The sequence below is a fragment of the Aspergillus uvarum genome (genome assembly GCF_003184745.1).
Source record: "Aspergillus uvarum CBS 121591 unplaced genomic scaffold BO82scaffold_54, whole genome shotgun sequence".
NCBI classification, from domain to species: domain Eukaryota; kingdom Fungi; phylum Ascomycota; class Eurotiomycetes; order Eurotiales; family Aspergillaceae; genus Aspergillus; species Aspergillus uvarum.
Genome location: NW_020291351.1, coordinates 169956 through 191532, shown reverse-complemented (window position 1 = coordinate 191532; position 21577 = coordinate 169956). Strand labels below are relative to the sequence as shown.

Genomic DNA, 21577 nt, shown 5'->3' with positions numbered 1-21577 from the left:
AGTGGCTGCTTTTGATTGGTGCGACTCATGTCGTGCTTCATCGTGCATGTCTTAAGTTGTGCCAAAGAAGGATGATTTGCCGATGGACGCAATCGACAATCCCTGCATCGACGCTAGTTCAGGATCCACCTTGTAAAGCCTTGGAACTGCATCTTGCTGGGCTGAATAAAAGGTCCTAGAAACCCCGCATCTTCTGCACTACGAGTGCAACCTCATTCACCTCAGCACCATGTTCGGAGACTTCCCCGTCAAAGACAAGATCGTTTTGATCACCGGCGGCGGATCTGGTAAGATGAAATTACCCTGCATGGACAACACCCCTCTTATTCTAAGCTTCAATATCTGACTTAGTGCCAGGCATCGGTCTAGCAGCCGCCCAAGTCGCCGCCTCCAAAGGCGCCAAGACCATCATCGCGGACCTCAAACTGACCCCTGCAGCTGAAACCTTTGTAAATAGCACATCCACCATCGCAATCCTCTTCCAACCCTGCGATGTCCGCAACTGGGCCGACCTCGAAGCTCTAATCCGTGCCTCCCTGGACAAATGGGGCGATGTACCCGATGTGTATATCCCCGTCGCGGGCGTTTTTGACCCTGTACGGTTCCCCCGCTCCCCACCGACAAAAGCCCACAATCCAACGACTAACATAAGATCTGACAGGAATGGTCCAACTTCTGGGACGACACGGAAGAGAACGGCTACGCCTCGATGGAGATCAACGCCCACCATCCCATCAAGTTGACCCGCATCGCGATGCGTGAGTTGCTGCGCGCGAACAAGAAGGGCGTCGTGTGCTGCGTCTCGTCCCTGGCGGGAATTGCTGCGGCGCCGGCGGCGCCCTTGTATACGGCGGCTAAGCATGCGGTTTGGGGGTTTGTCAAGGCCATGGCGCCGTATGAGGCGATGGAGGGGGTGAAGGTCACGGCTGTTTGTCCGGGGTATGTCTATCCCTTCGGTTGAAAGAAGGATTTGGGTTGAGCTAGGATAGAGGATGACGTGCTAATACCGGGGACAGAGCCGTGCGAACGCCGCTATTCACGGACCGCCCGGCGGCGATGGAACAGTACTCCCTCGTTGATAAGGAGCTGCTCGAACCGGCCGATGTTGCCGAGTGTCTGTTCCAGTTGATCGAGGCGGGGGAATACGGAGGAGGCGCGGTGGTGGAGATATGGGCGCGTGGGCCCGAGGGTCGGCGCGTGGTGCCGGAGTGGAACATCACGCCCAGTCCGTACTTCGCGGCGCATACGCCGGAGGTGGTGGAGAGGATCTTTGCGCCGGTGAGGGAGAAGTTGGCCAAGGAGAGACGGGGTGGGCATTAGCCTGTACCTATACCTTCAACCTCGCCTATCGCCTTATCACCGCACATACTGTGCCGTTCACACATGATATTCAGTACACCCTATACATGATACACAAGTGGATACAATCACCCTTTGAAATCCGGAATAATCCCTGCAGCCTTATACCGATCAAAGACCGTCCACCACGTCTCCCGTGCATCCCTCTCCTCCGCCGCATCTCCCCACACGCAATGCATCTTCCCCAAATCCAACGGCCGATCAAAATCGAACCCCTTCATCAAGAAACCCGGCACATGGCTGAGACTCACCCCATCCTCCGCCGTCCCATGCCCGCCTTTCAACCCGTATTCCCTCGCCATCTCGCCCCTGTCAGCCTGATGCTGTAGCAAAAACTCCGCCGGATCCGGCCCCTCCCCCTCCTCAGGACCTACCCCCACCAACCCGAAATACTCACACAGAACCGCCCACTTCCCCGCCCACGTCCCCGGCGTTTTCGTATCAGCCACATTAAAACTCTGGCCCCCGACCTCCCCCTTTGACTTTAAGGATAGAAAAATGCCAAGTCGGGCAATCAGATCCTGCGAACTATCCTGCGCCCGCGCGGTCCAGCTTTTCTCCGTGCCAGGGAACGGGACCACCGCCCCGCGGCCGTGGATGTACCGGTACAGACTCAGGTAGAGGGCCAGCCACTGCGCGAGACTGTGCTGGTTGTTGTTGGGCACGAAGCCCACTACGATGTCCGGGCGGAGGTCGATGTAGCTCCATCTCTTCTGGGTGGAGAGGTCCTGGAGGAGGGCGTGTTGGTGCGTGTAGAAGAGTCGCGTGGCGTGCGGTTCGGGGAGGGGTGGGTGGGTTTCGCGGAGGGGGAGGTGCGTGGCGAAGGGGAAGGCGGTTAGGAGGTGGACTCCGTAGGCCTTTACTTTCCTTAGTGTTGATCTAAGGGGAAGAGGGAAAGGGGTTGAGGGCGGCTCACCTTAACGCCCGTGGGGAGCACGAGCATCCGGAAATTAGGGCACAGAGATTCAAGCACTTGCACTGTGCTGCGGAGCATGTGGATATTCAGGGCGGTTTCTTTGGCCGGGTCCGGGGAGAAGATGTAGGCGCAGAAGTAGACGGTTGTGACTGTTCCCATATCGGGGACGTGTGATTGCAGGAATGTGGACAGGCTGGTTGTGTCGGTGTGGATGAGGTCGAGGTTGGAGATTAGGTGCAGTTTGTCGGAGGGGGGCCATTGCGAGATCCTCGGGGAGAGCGGGCGGTTGGTGAAGGCTGTGACGCGGGAGAAGGTATTGGGCGCTGGGTAGTCTTGCAGGAGCTCGTTGACGAAGGCCCAGCCTATTATGCCGGAGGCGCCGAAGACGAGGGCGTGATTTGGGGGGGTGGTCATCGTTGTGGGTGTTGGATGGGTTGTGGTTGGAATGGGGAAGGGAGTGAGCGACGATGGGATGTGGCATGTTTACAAGTGTCAGAAATGAGGGGTACTTGTACCTCAACAGCGGAGAGGGGTTGCGTATCTTGCTCTCCCCGTTGATATAGTTGCATATTCGGGAGTGAATTGACCTGTCAGTGTTCACTGTCTGATCCACTTGTCTAGTAGCGCATCCGCCGGTGCGATTAGTCGAGCTACGGACCAATTAAGAGGATCAATCAAGTACCTCGGTGCTTAGATGATCATTTTCAGGGATGACTGGGACTAGATTCTGACTAAATACGTCACACCCTAATTTCGGAGCAATCCCTGCCCTTGCGAATTCAAGATAGGCGATGAAGAAGTCTGCACTGGTCAGAGATACTATTAGCAATACTCCGTACATAAATCCACATCCACTCCCTCTCCAAATAGTTCCGCATTGAACACCACCTAGTACCTAGTAGAATCAAGCACCCTACCACAGCGATGACTATTTCCACTAGAACACGGTGATACAGAAGATCACAACTGACCACTCAAGAAAAATCTATACTCAAGCGCAGGGTGCTTTTTCAGGACACAGCAAAAACGGGAAAGCCCCTACAAGGAAGGCACGTCAGTCTGATCAGCCCGAGAGCAGTTCCTCTCCAGCCTCTTCCTTCAGAGCAATTGACCGATAGAATGGTTAGCCGACCCGTTCAGAGGTGAACGTTAGTCTGCCATAACCCCAAGGGCACCTGGGTTGTATACTGGGTCTCCTCCAACAGCACTGCCACTTCAACCCAGCGACTATCACATCTTCAATAAACATGGGCCCAATTCACAAAATATGGATCCATGCCATAACGACATTCAACAGCTATTGTCTCATGTTGTCGTTGCTATGAGTCAAACATGGTCGCACGATCTACGGCCCGACCTCGGGCGGCTGCATCTTCACTCGGCATCATCACCAGCAGATGACCACTCACCTTGACAAAGAGAGCGCACTATATCATTGCAGAGGTAACTTGCGCTTAGGCGGGTTACATGAGGATTCCAGATCAATGCGCAGTTAGTCAGTGGCTGCCAAAACCAAACATGAAATTTGCCAGTGTGGCCATATCGATGCTTGAAGACTAATCTTTGCAGCAAGGCCATCTTCAAGGCATGAACAGCTCATTGGTGTTGATTCGCCTTATGGTGGTACAATTCTATTTCATCAAGTCCATGTCTCAAACTTGACTGCAGAGCAGAGGATGTTCGCTGTACATTGGAGCACTGGGCGTAGTTTCGAGCTCCTTTGAAGATGGTTCAGGCTTCATTCTGCGTAATTTGCGGTCGCCATTTACTGATGAGCTGCCTATTCCCCTCACCACGCTGATGTCCGGCAAGCGAAGCTATTTACATGTTGTATGAGACTTGCAGAAAAGTTTGCTAGGACATTCGATAGAGATAAAGCCAACACCACTAAGTCTAGCGAAGTAGACTTGTTGATCATTCTTTGGGTGAAGAAGATTAGGGCTAACATTAACCTTAGCGGCGATGAAAAACCACGCGACTCAACCCAGTCACAAGGCCAACCTTACCCTCCAGCTCCAGCTCGCTAGAAAATAAGCAAGTGGAGAATCTCCCACCCAAACCAATCAGCTTTATCCCTCCAAGCAAGGAATCCAATTCAATTGACCAACCCAGGAACCCAGCCCATTGGACCAGCAGGCTCAGGAACAATCAAGCATTCCAGGATCATCCCGACTCCCGAGTCTCAACGCATGGGCACAACTGGCGGTAAGTTAACGGATATTGCTCCCCCAGACCATTCAATTATTAATATCCCTCTCCAAGACCAACCTGAGTCGCACACGAGGAATCCCGTGGAACGGATTATGCAATGAAAACGCCATTTGAGGCTAAGAATAGTGGACTGACCCGCCCAAAGTGTTACAAATCGAAACTGGTTCGGGGGCGAGCGGACGTTCCCGATTTATTCCCGACGCAGCGGTTTTTTTCTGCGGGTGTATTCCCGAGACCCATCGGGAATCCGCCGCTCGGGGCCCAGACGTGGCTTTTGTTTCGTTTACGTATAAAGAATCCCATTTCCCCCCCCCATTTCCATCGCGTGGTCAAATGGTTCACGAATTTTCTCTTTGTTTGATGGTTTGACAGCTTCACGTCACGGCTTACCTCATATCTCCTCTATTCCCCTCCCTGTTTCCTCAGGGATTGTGATCCGGCATCATGATCGTCAAACTCTCCTCCCCCTACAGCTTCCTGGATGACTACAGCGAGGGCGCGCACCCGCGCCTGCTGGAGGCGCTCCTCCGGACCAACATGCCCCAACAGACCGGCTACGGCACGGACGACTACAGCAACGAGGCGCGCCAGCTCCTGCACGCGCAGCTGCACACGACCCCGGACGAGGTCGCCATCCACTTCGTCCCCAGCGGCACGTCGGCCAACCTGATCTCGATCGCCAGCTGCCTGCGGCCGTACGAGGCGGTCGTCGCCGTCGACTCCGGCCACATCAGCTGCAAGGAGGCCGGCGCCATCGAGGCCACGGGCCACAAGATCATCGGCGTGCCGCACTGCCGCGGCAAGCTGCTGCCCGACCGGCTCGAGCGCGAGCTCGACCGCAACCAGTTCTTCCCGCACATGGCCAAGCCCCGCCTCGTTTACATCTCCCAGTCCACCGAGCTGGGCACCGTCTACACCCGCGCCGAGCTGCAGGCGCTGTCGGCCGTGTGTCGCCGCCGCGGGCTGCTGCTGCTCGTCGATGGCGCGCGGCTGGGCGTCGCGCTGACCACGACGACCGTCCCGGATGTCCCCACGTTGCGGGATATGGTCGATCTGGCGGATATCTTCTGGGTGGGCGGGACCAAGATGGGCGCGTTGCTGGGCGAGGCGGTCGTCGTGCGCCGTGAGATCGCCGAGGGGTTCGAGTTCCACATCAAGCAGCACGGCGCGCTGCTGGCCAAGTCCCGCGTGATCGGCGTGCAGTTCGCCGAGCTGTTTCGCGACCCCGACACCCCCTTGTTCTTCGAGCTGGCGCGCCACGCCAACGAGATGGCCCGCCGGCTGGCGGATAACTTCGTGCAGGTGGGCTTCGCGCTCGCGGCCGAGACGGAGACGAATCAGGTGTTCGTGCACATCCCCGACGACATCCTGCCACTGCTGGAGGAGCGCATCCGGTTCTACGAGTGGGAGAAGGTCGACGGCCACACCGTGGTGCGGATCGTAACCTCGTGGGCGACGGACGAGACGCAGGTCGAGAAGCTGAATCAGTGGGTACGGCAGGTGCGGCAGGTGCGGGCTTGACGGCTGGCTGTTGGGCCCCGGGGTGTGTCTAACGAATGTCTATAATAGAGAGTATTAATGTTAATGAGTCATGACTGTCGGTCTTTCATTTTTGAGGTGTGGAGTTGGAGTTGATCTTACGATCGATGATTTATGATTCAAGTGGGGAGGAGAGTTGGAGATGAAATTGAGTGGAGAAGAGCCGAATTATTCCCGATAAAGGCGGTGAAGCCCGAGTTATCCTGCCGGCGAGATCCCGTGCCTACCCTAGCCCTCCTCCCAATGTGGGAACCTCAGGAGTATGGGAAGTATTGCAGCTACATCTCATGATATATGTACGCTATTCTTGGAGGTGCTGCAAATAAGCTGAGACTACATGAAATCTACATGATAAAAACTTGATGCTGATAGACGGCCGGGACCGTCGCTTGGAATCAACCACGGCTCCAGCGCTTGGAACATATGTTTCCTCCGATAGCCATGGAATCAACACCCAAAACCATCCAAGAATCCAAGGCAAATGGTTGAACAGGCGGGACTGGACCGTCGACTTTCTGACCGCATTGCTGTTGATATTGAAATCGAGAGAGAAGAGGTGGGAAGGGAATAAAGACCCAGCCGTATCATGGATGTCATACTCGGTGTTTTGATCACGTGTGGACAAAGAGCCCCGATTTCTTTGTTCATCTTGGCATCCCACGGCCTACCCTATTACTATCACTTCACCATCGTCTAGTGGAGCAGCATCGCGGGAAAGCATGCATTCATTTCCCATTGAACTTCGGAGTGTGTGTTGGAGCAGACACTGATGCCTGAGGCACTAGGGGTCGTATCTCCACCGGCAAACGCACTACTATCGGACTTGCTCCCTCATCGATCGATGCCTTGTCTACTCTTCAATCCCACCCTCAGGTTCACCTGCGAACTCCTTTACTATCCACTGACACCAATCCTCAAATGCAGTTCGCCACTCTTCCAGCCGTGCCGCTTTGACTCCCTCACTCACCCGCCCCTCAACTCCGTCCAGCCACGCCGTCTCGTTCTCATCCTCAAAGGCAGCCCACCGCACACTATCCTCCGCCATCTTCGCCAAGCCCCCAAGTCCCGTGTTCTCAAACGCAATCAGCACCTGATAGAAGTCATAGCTGAGCCCATTCCCCCCATGGCCCAGGATAGCGGGATCATCGTTGTTCAGCGAGACTGCCACCCCGCGCGCCTGCAGCGCCGGCATTGGATGCGTGAGGATATTCGCCGTGAGACGCAAGACCTCGTGCGAGATAGGACACATCTCGATCAGGATTTTCTGGTCCTTCACCATTTCGATCAGCACGGGATGCTTGTACAGTGAGAACGCGTGGCCGATGCGGCGGGACTTGAGCAGGATGGCGTCCACAAGGTTCGCGTCGGTGGCATCGCCATCCCCCAAGCACTCGCCAGCATGGAAGAAGAACGGGATCTGGAGGTTGCGTTGGGCGCATTCTTGCTGAAACCATTCGCAGAGCGGGAGGAGCTCGACCAGCGGGCGGCCTAGATCCTCTTGGCCGACGAAGTCAAAGCCTGCAATCACCGCGGAATAAGCGGCCTTGCTGGAGAGGCAGTCTTGCATAGATGCGCGGAGAAGGTCGTCCGGTAGGCTGCGGATCGCGGTCCAGATGAGGCGGGCGCCCCAGAAACCGGAGCCGTCCGCGGAGGAGCAGTACCGCTGCAGCTCCTGAGAGAAGCATTCGAGGAAGTAGTGGGTATCGGGCTCAGGGGTGTCCGAGCCTGTGCGGTAGAACGGGCGCGGTACGAGACGTAGTTCGACGTACTTGATCCCGTCGGAGTGCAGCTGCTGCAGGAGCCGAGGGACACAGCGGCGGAAGATAGGTTCCGAATAGAAGAGACCGGCGATGCCGCGGAAGCAAGAGGCGAACTTCTTCCAGATGTCGACGATGCCGCGGTGATGGTGATACAGGGCCTCATCCTCAGTGATGGTCATCTGGGAGATAGCCCAGGATTTGAATCCCGACACCCCGCTGGGATGGGTGTGAGCGACTTCGGCGATGGGAATGAGCTCGTTTGGTGGGTAATCGGCTTCCCAGATGGACGCAGTTGCTTCAGCGACCGGCCGATTTGGGCGGTAGTGGAATTCAAAGGCTGGCGGGTTCGTTGATGCGCCAAGCATCAGTGACGCAGGACTGGACACCCAAAATCCGGGGATCTGCAGCGCCTGGTCGAGCATCCAATCGATGTCAATCATCGCCTCCATGTGGGCATGCAGGAGACACCCTTTGGGCATGGCGGACACGATTTTCCACAGCGAAGTTTTGTGCATTCGATCGCGCGAGATAGCGAAGGACATGCCAGGAAACACGACGGGGTGCTTGGCCTCACTGTGACTCCCCTCAGGTGTTGTCCAAAAGATCTCCGACTCTCGCTGGCGGATGCGGGCAACGATCTTCGCAGCGGTCCGCGCCGTGGCGGACATGTTTGTCTTGAAGGCATGGTCGTGGCGGATGGTTTTCTCTTGGTCCAGTACAGCGGACCGTGCTTGGAGGTGACGTTGGATTTTTGTCTGCGTCATTTTGGGCTGAGAGATAGTGAAATAGATGAGAGATGAAGAAACAATGGAGGGGTAGTCCAGAGGATGTGTAGTGTAGATAAGCGGGGGTGTTGATCGGCCGCAATTAGGATGGAACTGTCCCTAATTGCCTCTTCAGGTGAATTAGTGGGAATTAACCGCTATCGTAACAAATGCGGCAAATGACGTTGCTATACTTGGCATCGTCGAGCAGCTTATGCTTGTCACAACAACTGCAACTTCCGTCATTCGTCCAATCAGTCTGGTCTTCTCATCCCTTCACGTTCTTGGAAGAAACGGAGTGTAGCCGTCCGACTGATATACGGCACAACAACTTATCAGGTCTCTGAAGCGTGACAGGGAGCTCTGTTCAAGCGCCATGCCGTAGACAAGGTTATTGACCAGCACACGCCTTCGCCTTCACCTTCACCCTGGAGACCAGCAATCAATGAAGTGGCACACCTCAGGTCGCACACTGTTGACTCCGCTTGAACTCAGGCAAAGCCCATCCCACCATCCACTCCGACCCCAGCACCTCGTCGACTGTCAACCGCTCCTCCGGCCGGAAAGCCAGCATCCGACGGATCAAATCCAGAAACGCAGTCTTCTCATCCTCCCTGATCTCGTCTCCCACCTTCCGTCTCCATTTCTGCACACCCACCTCAAATGATTCTTCTAGCGAAGGCCATTTGTTCTCCGCGTAGGATTCCGTAGGGCAACCATCCTCCTCGAAGAAGCTCGAGCGTGCCTCCCATCGCCGCCACCAATCGGAAGGCATAGGCCCCAGCACATCGACCTGCTGCGCCGTTATCTCATCCTCAGGCACGATATCGGTGCTGAAAATGGCCTTCATACCGATGATCTCCCAGATTGCGGTGGCCAGACTCCAGATATCTGAAGGATAGCCAAGGGGACTCTGCGGTTCGAATATGGCTTCAGGCGCCCGGAATGCTGGTGGCGTATGGCAGTCTTGCCGCAGGCGGACCTCTGAAGCAGGCGCACACGCCTCACCAAAGTCACTCAGCAGGGGTCGGGCATCGGCTACTGAGAATTTCTCCGCGTATTTGCCTAGGAATAGTGGAATGACAGCTTTGGCTGGGGTGTTGGGGGGTAGTGCTTCCCCGTCGCACCGCGTAATAGGGACTGTCTCAGGTTCACCGTATTTCTCGTTTAACTGTGCGATGGAAAGGTCATCGAAGCTTGACGGGAGCTTCACAAGCACATTGTTTAGATGAATGTCTAAGGAAGTGAGTTTTGGAATGTCAGCTGGCGGATATGCCATCGAGGAATGTATGGTTATGGCCATGGTTTACCTCCGTGGGCATAGCCCTGCGAATGTGTGTACACAACGGCCAGCGTGAGCCCATATGCTAACGCTCGGGCAACATCGAGGGGGAAAAGACGGCTGAAGGAGATCTCTGCGGAGATTGCATCGAGCAGGGGTCACCGTGTAGCACGTATGCGTTCCATTGGGACCATGCACCTCGAATTCATCTAGGAGCACAGGCACTAAACCACGCCCGGGGTGGACAGCCGTGGACGACGGGAGAGGAGCAGATAAAGCCCTGAGAACCTTTGTCTCCCGCGGAACCGAGTCTGCTACGTTGACTTTAAGGGCAACATATCGCTTCAGATGATTATCTAGAGCAAGCCAAACTGTCGAATACCCTCCAGATCCGAGTTTGTCCACAATGTGGTATCGATCATGTAAGAGATCGCCAATCATGACAGGGTGATAACCCCCAGGCTGGTAGTCTTCGAGCGTCTCCACACCTTTGATCCAGTTGTACTCGATCCGATGGTTCTCGGCCATTGTGGAGCCCAGACGCGAAAAAGGGTCTAGCTTAAGATTCCAGGGGTGACAAGAAAGTTGAAGGATTGGATCTTGAGATCGAGGTAAGGGCGGTGACATACAAAGCGACCCAGATGTGAGCGACCGACGGTTTGCGTAGAATCTGGAAAAGCGCTTCATACTATGAGTATGCGTATGTGGGGATGGATGTTCAAAGATATCGCCCGGAAGCGCCCTCGTAACAGTGTTGAAGATGTTTGCGCAGTTTGTTTCCGCAGCGGGCGTGGTTTGTTGGGGTCAGGTGACCTCTCGGTAGCCGGGGATCCTGGGTGCCTTAGGCACGAGATTGGCCTGCTCGGCACTCGGAGCAGTTTCTTCCGTGATCGGATCCTGACTGCCTCAGGCAGTAAGATTACCAGCGTTCGAGTCAGGATGATATCAGTTCCAGTCAGTCACCAAATTCCTAACCGCTACCGAGTCGAGCGCAATTCCCGGCCCGGTCCAGAGCGAAACATATGCAGGAATGATAAGAAAGAACTGGAAAAGGGATCCACCGTGCGGGCTTCGCAGGCCAAACCCTATCATTTCCGAGCCGCCCAAATCCCGCCATTCCCGATCCTCGGCTTTTCTTTCATCGCATCGTCTCCGCAATGCGTCTGTCTATCTCCTGCGACAGCTGTCGGTAGGCCACCCATCATAACACCCCATTGTACTGTTATCCTATCACTGATAAACTCAGCCGGTCGAAAGTGAAATGCGTGCACGACGGCCAACCCCCGTGTCGCCGATGTCACCGCCTCCGCCGCGACGACATCTGCGTGCTCACCGACCCACGCTCCCCCGCGGCGATCCGTACGCCTCGCAGTCGCCAATCCACCACTCCATATCCCAGTAGCACGCCGCGTCGCGCAAGCAGAGCGACCGATGTCTCGCCAGAGCTCAGCAGCGCGGTCATGTCGAGCACACCAGCCACGCCTATCGCAACCCTCTCGACCGCCACGCTTATCAGCGCCTGCGATATCTACCGCAAGCGCTTCCCTGTCGTGAACTTCCTGCACTACCCGTCCCTCATCGCCGACCTGTCCAGCGACCTTGCGGCCGTGGACCCAGTCTTCCTGGCCTCGCTCCTCTCGCTGTGCGTGCGGTTCATGAGCGACGATGACCTCGCCCCCGAGGAGACGTACGCCACCTATGCGCGGACGCAGCTGGCGCATCGCGCCTTCGAAGCGCCCTCGCTCTACCTCGCGCAATCCCTGGTCATGCTCTCGCTGTACGAATGGGGATCCGGCCATCCCTACCGTGCGTGGATGTACAGCGGTACGCACCCCCTTCTTCCCCCACGCCTCTCCCCCAGAACCCCACTAAACTGAACACCAGGGATGGCCACCTACATGCTGCAAACCCTCCTCAAAACTGCCGACGACAGCATGGAGCACAACCCGGAGGACTTCCATGCAGCCCCACAGACCCAGATCGCCTACGAACAGCTCGTGCGCACGTACTGGTGCTGCTTCGCGCAGGACTGCGAGCTCAGTTCCGGCGCGCGGCAGCACATCGCGCTCTCGTTCCGGCAGATCCTGGTGCCCCTGCCCATCAGCGACCAAGACTTCACGTTCGGGCGGGTATGCCCGACTCGCCTGATGCCCTGCGACATGACGCAGGGATCCTCGTCGCGGGTGAAGGGGCTGCTGACGATCGATCGGGGGCTGAGCATCGTGACGCGCGGGTTCGACATTTTCGTGCGGATCCTGCGATTCGCGAACGAGAACCGCCGCGGGCGGGCCGCCGGCGACTCCGTGGGGATGTGGACGACCCTCAAGGGGGAGCTGGACGAATGGCGTGAGTTGCAGGACGTCACGGTGCGGTTTCCCGAGACGAGCGCCCAGGCCCACGTCGCGTTGGGGTATGGCGAGTTGTTTGCCTACATCAATCTGGTGTATTTTATGAGTCGCCTCTTCCTCTACCGCGACTCTTTCCTCTCCACTCACCCCCTGGCCCCAGCCCCAGTCACCAGAGCTACAGCTACAGACACCAATGCAGATACAGACCCCGACAAAGCCCTCGACCACCTCTTCACCGCCGCCCAACACATCGGCAGCATCATCGCCGCCCTCGACGCCTCCGGCACCCCCGTCATCACCTCCTACGCCGGCTACAGCGTCTTCGTCGCCGCCCACATCAACATGTACGGCTCCGTCGTCCCCGCCCGGTATCCCGGCGGCCGGGCGCGCGCCGAGCACGAGAAGAAGCGCAACTTCGATTACCTCGAGCGGTTGTGTCGGTATTGGGTGGTTGGGCATAGTTGGGTACGTCTGTCGCTTTCTCCTTCTTGATTTTAGGTGGCTCGGTTGCTTGATGCTTGTGATTGTGACTGTGGGTGTCGGTGTGGGTGTGGTCGTAGTAGATATAGGCATGGGCTGATTGATGTTGGTAGTGGCGGACCCTCCAAGAAGCAAATCGGTTCTATTCCACTGCCAGACTGCCAGGGAGTCTGTCGGGGACACATGCGGCGTCCTCGGCGGCACGGAGCATGGAGAGGCCGGATCATCTTACGCTGGCGGGGACGTTGGATGAGTATGGCGATATTCGGGTGGAGAGGCCGGAGATCTCGGCTGCTCGGTCGAGGGGTGGGGAGGGGGATGCTCGGGCTGAGGTTGACACCGGTGGCCGTTCTGGTAGGGCTGCGCGGGGAAGTGGTGCTGTGGCTGCTGGGGGACTTGTCTCGCAGGTGCCCACTACGGCTGGGGTCAGCAGCGCTGGCACGGCTACCGCGGACTATGTCGAGTCGCAGCTGGGGTCGGAGATGGTCCAGTGGCCGTTCTTAGACGAGAACTGGTCGTTGGGGTTTGATCTGGGGTTCGATGCTGCTTGGCCTGGGTTGGGGTGATTACGTTACGCATGGGCTGCCCAACGGGTTTGAGGTTAATGATGCTTGTAGCATTTACGATTGTTTCAGGGCAAGCAAGGTACTAGTCGTGTATTCGGATTATACATAATCAGATCAAGCAACTAAACAGAAATCTGTCTACCGATTTACCCTTTTCTCCCGCTCAGCCCGCAACTTAGCCACCACCCTGCCCCCCAACATCACCAAACTATCCGCATTCACAATATCCAACGTACTGACATTCGCCCCCATCTCCGCCTTGATCCAGTTGCGCAACTCCACCGCCGCCAGCGAGTCCAGCCCGTACACCGACAGGGGTTGCCCCGGCTCCACCTGCTGCGAGTCGTCCCACCGCAGCATCTGCGCCAGCCGCGTGCCCAGGATCTCCAGACAGGTCTGCTGCACCAGCTGCTCGTCGGGCTCGTGATCTTTATCCACCTGAAACATTCTTTGAAATTGCTGTACCGCGCGCGCGAGGGGGTCGGCCTTGCTCCCAGACCCCCCGGCAGCAGAGGAGGACTCGCTGTTCACGGCGAAGAGCGTGCGAAACCGCGGATCGAAGCGCAGCATGGACTGCTCGGGGTCTTGCGGGAGGGCGAGGCCCGTGATCACCTGCGTGATTGGCGGAATACTAGGGTCGGTGGTGATGGCGGTGGTGGTGGCGACCTGGCAGCATAGCGCCGCGTCGAGGATCGCGTGCAGGGCGCTCTCCGGGATGGCGGTGGTCTCGATGGAACGCTGGTAGCGCTGCGAGAGGGCGTCCGACTCGGCGATGACGCCCACATCCTCGATTACGCCGAGGTTGACGGTCAGGCACTGGGCGCCGAGCGAGCGGCGGTAGGCGGCGAAGGAGTCAAGGAAGCTGTTGGCCGCGGCGTAGTTGGCCTGGCCCTTGCTGCCGACCACGCTGGAGATGCTGGACAGACATAGGAAGAAGTCCAGCGGGACGCGCTTCTCGGTCGCTACGCTGTGCAGGTTCCATGCGCCGTGCACCTTGGCTTCGATCGCCTGATGGAATTCCCGGACCGTCATCGTCTCGTACGGCCGGTCGCGGAGGACCATCGCGCCGTGGATCACCCCTTGGATCGGGTAGGGGGCGCGCGTGAAGGCCCGGCGCACGTCCACGATGCGCGCCACGTCCCCGCGGCAGTCGTAGATCTCGCAGCCCAGCGAGCGGCATTGCGCGATCACGGCCTGCGAGCGTGGGTCGCGGCAGCCGCTGCGAGTCATGATCACTATGTGGCGCACACCGCGGTAGGCGAGGCGGATGGCAAAGCTGCCGCAGAGGCCTTTGAGGCCACCAACGATAAGGAAGGCCGTCGTATTAGTGATGGTCACCTTGTGCTGCAACCGACGGACGGGCACTTCGACGTCTCCTGTTGCTTCACCGTCGCTGATAACGATCTTGCCAATATGCTTGCCGCTCCGGAGGTAGGCGAATGCCTCGGGGATCTGGGTCATCGAGAACGGCGTTATGCGAGTGATGGGGCTGATATCTCCTCCGGCGATGAGTTCGAAGATGCGCTTCATGAGCCTGTAGACAGGTGGTTAGGGACGGTAAATGGGTTATTTTGGGAACATCTTACTTGAAATGCACTCCATCACGCATGATCTTAGCATGGGAGAGATCGACGGCCCGGTAAGAACAGCCGCGATCGAACGGCTCCATCGAGAGATAATTGCGCTCGACAATGTCCCGCTTGCCAATCTCTACCATCGTGCCTCCGTCGGCACAGATTCGCCAGGTGGCATCGAGCAACTCGCCTGTCAATGAGTTGACGATAACATCGATACCTTCCCCATTCGTAACTTTCATAATCTCTGCGGCAAACGCGGAACTCCGGGAAGTGAACATGCGGTCGAATGGGATGCCGAACGTCTCATGCAGATACTGTCGCTTCTCGTCGGTGCCGACCGTGACGAATATTTCTGCTTCGGCGTACAGCGCAAGTTGGATGCATGCGATACCCACGCCTCCGGCTGCCGAGTGGATCAATACCCTCTGGCCCTTTTGAAGATTGCCAATGTTGAACAGAGAGTAGATTGCCGTGGAGTAAACCACCGGCATACTGGCCGCCTGTTCGAATGACATGGACGCCGGAATCTCATGAGTGTAACCAATCGGCACCTGGACTCGGTTTGCCAACGATCCCTTGATGATGAAAGCCATGCGACTGCCTACAAGGTCCGGGGACAGTCCAGCGCCCACGCGTCTAATAATGCCTGCCCCCTCCAAGCCAAGAAGATATTCGTTTTCAGGTACGATACCCATCGTGACGGCCACGTCTTTGAAATTGAGGCCCACGGCCTGTACTTCAATCTCGACATCGTGGTCTGGTAAAACGACTTCAGCGATTTCGCAGAAGGTAAGTCCGTCAAGTGTGCCTAGTCTCTCGGCTCGGAGCTGGACAGTCGAATCCAGATCGTGGATCCGGGTCAAGATCGGGGTGTCGGTTTCTTCTTCAATGGCTTTGTCCAGACGCTTGTATGGTTCAACGCGGTGGATATAGATGATACCATTGCGTTCGGCGTACTCGCAGTCTGTAAGCCAGCGGGCTTGCGGGCGACTTAGCTGAGCCAAGGCGTGCACGATGGCGCTAGGTGCAAATGGATCGTCCCGACTCTCGACGTCCAGCGTCATGACCACCGCTGACGGGTCTTCAGATCGGATGGAGCGGAAAAGACCAGAGATCATAGCATTGTCTGGCTCTGTCACCTGCATTTGTCCTCCGTGTGTGACCCAGAGGATCCTACAGCCTCGTCCGACGAGACCACGCAGACACTGCCATTGCTGGTCCGAGATCTGAGGCAGGACGGGGGCGAATAGCTCATCAATGACTAAGACGGTGCTTGACTCGGGAATGTTGTCGGGGTTGCAGGCATGCTCAGTTGCTTCCCAGCCCGCTGCGTGGAAATGAGCCCGGATCGCCTGAGTTAGGCCTGTGGAAGGCTCCATGTAAAACACATGCAACATTTTGGAAGTTTCATTCTTCTTGGCGGCGGGATATGAGCCACACAGATAGGCCAGACTTTCGATTTGAGGGATTGGTAAGACCTGCGAGAACTCAAGTCCGTCAATCTGCGACGATTGGTCCGCCGCACCCTGGGCGTTCAATCCGGCGAGTAAAACACGTCCGTCTGCTGAGAGGAGAGCCTTCGTATCCCTCAACAAGGAGGCTACCTCTTGGTCCGTGCCGAAGTTAATGATGATCATATCAAAGGCCTCCTCGGCAGTGTTTAATCCCAGAGCCGCGTCTTCCCGGTCGTAGACGGAGAAAGAAGCGTTCTTCCTTTCTCGATAGCGAGTTTGAAATCGGTCAAGTGCCTCGATGTCCTCTCCCAACCAGCAATATTTGCGATACGACTCTGTAGCAGTAGAGGCCCTTCTCTCAAACCACGTGCTGGTTTCGGCTCCTGTTCCTAGGTTGATCTCCAAGATAGCCAAGGCAGGATTTCTGTGGGCCATCAAATCAAGAAGATAGGGTACTGACTCCTCCTGAGGGACATTTAGCTTTGACAACGCATCGCACATCAATGTGGTAATGTCCGGCTTCCAGACATCGCGCGTTAGCCACTGTGACGCAATGGGATCCACCCCGAGGTCGATAAGATGGGTTGAAAAGTTCTTCAACTGCATGAGCAGCGCCCCAGTATCAGGATCGTACATGGATACGTCAGACCAGAAGCTCTTTCCAGTATCCTCGCGCCCTCTGCCGGAGTATGCACTGGTTGCGACAGCCATTCCCGAGGCCGGGCGGTTCGGGTTCGGGTTGATAATCAGGTCGTCAAAGGCTGATGGAACGAGAGGTTCCTTGAGGCGTGTACGGAGTCCCTCGCAGAATGCAGGGGCTGTCGCTCGAAAGATGCCATCAAGAGCCGCAGGATGGTAAGGATAGTGTGACTGAGCCTTCCCATCGACACAAGGCTCACAGAGCGTCACCAGGGAACGAGAATAACGCTTGCCCGCGTGCGCCTCGACTTTCTCGAGCAGGTAGAATGCCGGGCCGTATTCGAATCCCATTTCGGCAAATGCCTTGGTCCAGAGATCTCCGGCCACAGGATTTACAAGAGGGGCAATGTCTCTTGTGGAGGCGACGTCGGAAATAGGGTCTTGGACGCGGATCTGACCACCTGCGTGCTTGATTGTGGCGCCGCCAGTATGACTTGATGACACTGAGAACTCATACCACACATCCTTGGACCCTGGGAGGGGGTGGAGAGATAAGTAGACATCTGGTTCGATGCCTTCTTCAAGCGTGAGAGCCATCTCGAAGCGCACATTGCGTAGGTGATAACATAGCTCACTCGCTGTTTCAGCAGAGGATAGACCGTTCATTGACTGTAACTGGTAGATTCCTTCAATGGCCATGGAGAGGTAGCCGGAACCCGGGAAGACAACGTTTGAGCCAATGCGGTGATCCTTCAGCCACGGCAGGTTGGTCAGATTCATGGTCTTCTTGAACAGTGGTGCCCGCCAGGATGTGCCGAGGACCTTGCTTCCAATGAGATCGTGCTGGACGAACTTTTTGAACCGCCAATCTCGACTGGTGGCGCTTTCATTCCAGTACTTAGTGGAGTGGTTCCAACAATAATTGGGCAGGTCAATAATCACACGAGGGGCGGAGGACTCTACATCTTCGTTGACCTGAGCCATGTCAACGGGGAGACCGGAGAGGTATAGTTCACCGGCCACTTCAAGCGTGGCGCGGATCGAGTCTTGGCCTCGTTTCAGCGCCGGGAGGTAGGTAGTAGCCGTCGCCCTGCTACCCATGCTAGCCATGAGATGTGCAATGGGTCCCTTCAGGGTGCCACTCGGACCAATCTCGATGAGTTTGTCAATGGGAGACTCTTCAGACAGCATGCAGCGCACAGCGTCGTCGAATCGAACGGGACATGTCATGTTAGTCTTCCAGTAATGAACGTCGGGTGCCTGCTCTTGCTTCGAGCCGTGAACCGACGAATACATGGAAACTGAGTCAAGTGCCCGATTGCCGTGGAATGTTGGAGGCAGATCTCGCGCTAGCAGCCTTTCGTAGGCTGCTCCAACACTCCCCATGTACGCAGAATGATAGGCCATGTCGACTTGCAGCATGCGCGCAAAGGCACCTGCTTCTACCAGTCGCGACCTCACCTCCTCTAGTCCTGCTTTATTGCCAGACAAGGTAAGACTTTTGGGACTATTATAACAGGCGATCTGAACATTTTCGCAGCCGTCCATAAATGGGACGATTTCATCAGCTCCGATGCCTACAGCCAACATTCCCAGTGCATCGCCACTCGGCTTCTCATCCGCTGATGCCTTTCCTCGGTGGTAGGCGATGATGATAGCCTCCGCCTCTGTCAGGTACCCAGCGGTGTAGGCGGCCGCGATCTCACCAGACGAGTGGCCAACGACAGTATTTGGCACAATTCCCCAACCACGAAGAACCACAATCAAAGCGAGTTGAAGTGCTGTTACAAGCGGCTGGCTGAATTCGGGTTTCCGCACATGCTGCGCATCTCGAGCGGTGGTCAGCTCCTCATACAGAGTCCATTTCGGTGGGTCAGGTAAGCAATGGAGGACGCTGTCAAGATTCCTGATTATTTCGCGCGCAGGCTCAAACGCCTGGAGTAGCTCACGACCCATCTCCGGCCATTGAGATCCCTGGCCCGTGAAGAGGAAGCCGACCTGAGGCGGCCGGGCGCTTTTCTTGCCAAAAGTAACGAGGGCGGGTTGCGAAAAGTTGGGGCTATCGGTAACCATGTAAGCTCGATTAAACAGATGACTTCTTCGAGTACCGAGCGTATAGGCAAGGTCACGCAGTTTGATCTTGACCTTTTCATCCTGCATATGCTCAGTCATGTTTTGTATATAGCGACGGACCGATGCCTCATCGTTGGCTGAAAAGCACAGCAGATAGGGCCGATTAGTGGTCGCTTCTTCCTCATTACCCGGGCTATCATGGAACGAGGATGTATATGTCGGTTTATACTCTTGGAGGACTACGCTTGGCTCCTCAAGGATCGCATGCGCATTCGACCCACCGAAACCAAAACAGTTGACGCCAACACGGCGGAATGGCATGTCGGGAAAGTCGGTGACATGCCGTGAGGCTTCTAGTTTCAACTTCTTGAAGTCAACTGCAACAATTAGCAAAGATACAGGAAGTGGATATGAGACATACTGTTGGGATTCGGTGTGAGAAATGTTGGGTTTCCTGGAATCTTCCCAGTCTCGAGGACCATTACAGCCTTCAAGATTCCCGACAAGCCTGCGGCTGGCTCAGAATGTCCAATATTACTCTTTATCTAGTAAAATGTTAGCTTCCATTATCTGATTTCGTGTGCAGGTCATTTCAATGGGCGCTCCAACCGATCCTATTCGCAGTGGTTGATCATCTGGTCTGTACGGCGCAAAGACCGAGGAAGCACCTTCGGTCTCAATCGGATCACCAACCAGAGTGCCGGTTCCATGGCATTCGAGGTATCCGATCTGAGAGAAGTCTGTTATGTTTGCATTTGCGTAGGCCTGTCGCACGGCTGCGGCCTGGTCGTCGCCGCTTGGAGAGGCAATACCCGGAGTGCGACCATTGTGGTTGTTTGCGATTCCTCGAATGACAGCTCGAATTGGGTCGCCGTTTTGAAGTGCATCATCGAGTCGTTTTAAAATGACCGTATTCATACCTTCCGCTCGCACATAGCCGTCAGCCTTGGCGTCAAAGACGTGGCAGCGACCGGTGGGAGAATGTGTATATCGGATTGTGCCACCTAGGTCTGTTAGTCACGACTGCTTCAAGTAGTGGAATAGCTGCATACCTTCGCAAGCATATTCCGGACTGTGCAAATTAGCATCATAGACATGATTGGCGCAATCGAGTCGTCACTCACTTGAGAATTAGGCTAGATGCCGCCACGATCGCTCCGTTGATCTCTCCAGTATGCAAAGCTCTGCAAGCGACGTCCATAGCCACTAACGAGCTGGAGCAAGCGGTATCAATGGGCATGCTGGGACCCTTGATGTTCAAGAAATGGCTCACTCTGCAACTCAACATCGTTCCGGAGCACCCAATACCTACGTTGGGCGGTCGCGCATCAGGATCGCGTGCGAAAATATCCCAATAATCTGCTGGGTGTCAGCGTCGGCACAAGGAAAGTGCTCTGAGCCTGATGAATCTACCTCCGGGGTGAGCGCCCACATAGCAGCCATACTTCTCGCCTGATATTGACTCGAGAGAAATGCCGGCATTTTCGAGCGCTTCATAGACGACCTCCAGCAATATTCGCTGCTGAGGGTCCATTGATATCGCATCTTGAGGAGTGATGTTGAAGAATTTGGCATCAAACGCGGCAGGATCCACGGTTTCCATGAACATGGCGCCAGAGGATCTTGAAGTTCGTGGTCTGTCTGAACCATCGTAATGGCCTTTCCGGTTAAATCGCGTTTCGGGGGCTTCTGTGTCTGCCACGCCACCCTTCATCAGGAACTCCCATAAGCGATGGGGCGAGTCATTCTGACCCGGAAGTCGACATGACATGCCCACGATGGCAATGGGCTCTTGGATGTAACATCTTGAAAGCAAACTCGTTGACGAGTCTGAAGTCTCAGGGGTCAGTGCCATGGTGGAAGAGAGTCAAAGGGGGAGGGTGCTGGCGAGGGACGTTTGGTGGATTGTATCCAGGATCAGATCATGAGATGCTGATGAAGGTGAAGGAGGGAATTGACTAGTTAGTCATGCACTACGACCCAGCAATCATTAAACCAGCTCATCGCACCAATTGGAATGTGTTGTCTTGAGAATGGCTCCTGCACGGGAAAGGCGTTCATGGCACGATTAACCTTCACACCACCCCGTGCCCTTGCGTCGCCCTTGCTGCAAACGAGAGGCGGTCTGTTGAAAGGTAAATTGCTTCATTTTCCAACTAGGATACACTGGTGGCCAACGAATCGACATGCCAAAAGCAGGCGGAAACGAAAGCCAACGCCGCAAGCACCACCCGAATTGTCCTCGTGCCAAGGGGCCTGCAGGATTCAGGATGCCGATCTGACGCGGGGTTATCATGACCCTAGACCGCCGCCTATGAGACCTAGCCACGGAGAAAATGGCTTGTTGCGGGGGAGCAGATTCCTTCAACAGCCGGTTGGCCGCTCAAAGAGGGGTGTTATATTAGTCGCTGTTTGGATTGCAAGGTGATCGTCAGTATACGAGCTGTAGACCAATACTCGGAAGAGGGGTACTAGCTCAGCTATCTCCTCGTCGAGGTAGATGAACATTTGCAGTCGATTCTCGCTCGGGTTGGAGAAGTACACGGCGGAAGATGCTGCTCGCCTACGATTTCTCTGGAAGAGTAGAATAGGGAGTTCAGTCGGAAACG

General features: G+C 56.0%; 4 protein-coding genes across 4 annotated transcripts; 2 read left to right on the top strand and 2 right to left on the bottom strand.

Annotated features, from left to right (window-relative positions):
* The first annotated feature begins 211 nt into the window (after nt 1–211).
* BO82DRAFT_342255 (NAD(P)-binding protein) lies at nt 212–1411 on the top strand. Its single transcript, XM_025633574.1, has 4 exons — nt 212–287; nt 358–596; nt 662–939; nt 1017–1411. The coding sequence occupies exons 1-4, from the start codon at nt 230–232 to the stop codon at nt 1318–1320; spliced, it is 879 nt and encodes a 292-aa protein (XP_025488850.1). The 5' UTR covers nt 212–229; the 3' UTR covers nt 1321–1411.
* BO82DRAFT_421483 (SDR family oxidoreductase) lies at nt 1184–2689 on the bottom strand (the record flags this gene model as incomplete). The annotated part of the gene is made up of 2 exons (XM_025640170.1): nt 1184–2216; nt 2276–2689. 2 exons carry the CDS (start codon nt 2687–2689, stop codon nt 1428–1430), a joined length of 1203 nt encoding a protein of 400 aa, XP_025488849.1. The 3' UTR covers nt 1184–1427.
* A 2130-nt stretch (nt 2690–4819) lies between these two features.
* Nucleotides 4820–13323, top strand: BO82DRAFT_385746 (PLP-dependent transferase). The gene is made up of 4 exons (XM_025638201.1): nt 4820–5973; nt 11078–11655; nt 11716–12644; nt 12773–13323. The coding sequence occupies exons 1-4, from the start codon at nt 4931–4933 to the stop codon at nt 13223–13225; spliced, it is 3003 nt and encodes a 1000-aa protein (XP_025488848.1). The 5' UTR covers nt 4820–4930; the 3' UTR covers nt 13226–13323.
* BO82DRAFT_421469 (type I polyketide synthase) lies at nt 12974–20823 on the bottom strand (the record flags this gene model as incomplete). The annotated part of the gene is given in 7 exon segments (XM_025640169.1): nt 12974–14759; nt 14812–19345; nt 19390–19513; nt 19578–19972; nt 19990–19991; nt 20093–20330; nt 20382–20823. The coding sequence occupies 7 exon segments, from the start codon at nt 20821–20823 to the stop codon at nt 13364–13366; spliced, it is 7131 nt and encodes a 2376-aa protein (XP_025488847.1). The 3' UTR covers nt 12974–13363.
* Nucleotides 20824–21577: the final 754 nt, after the last annotated feature.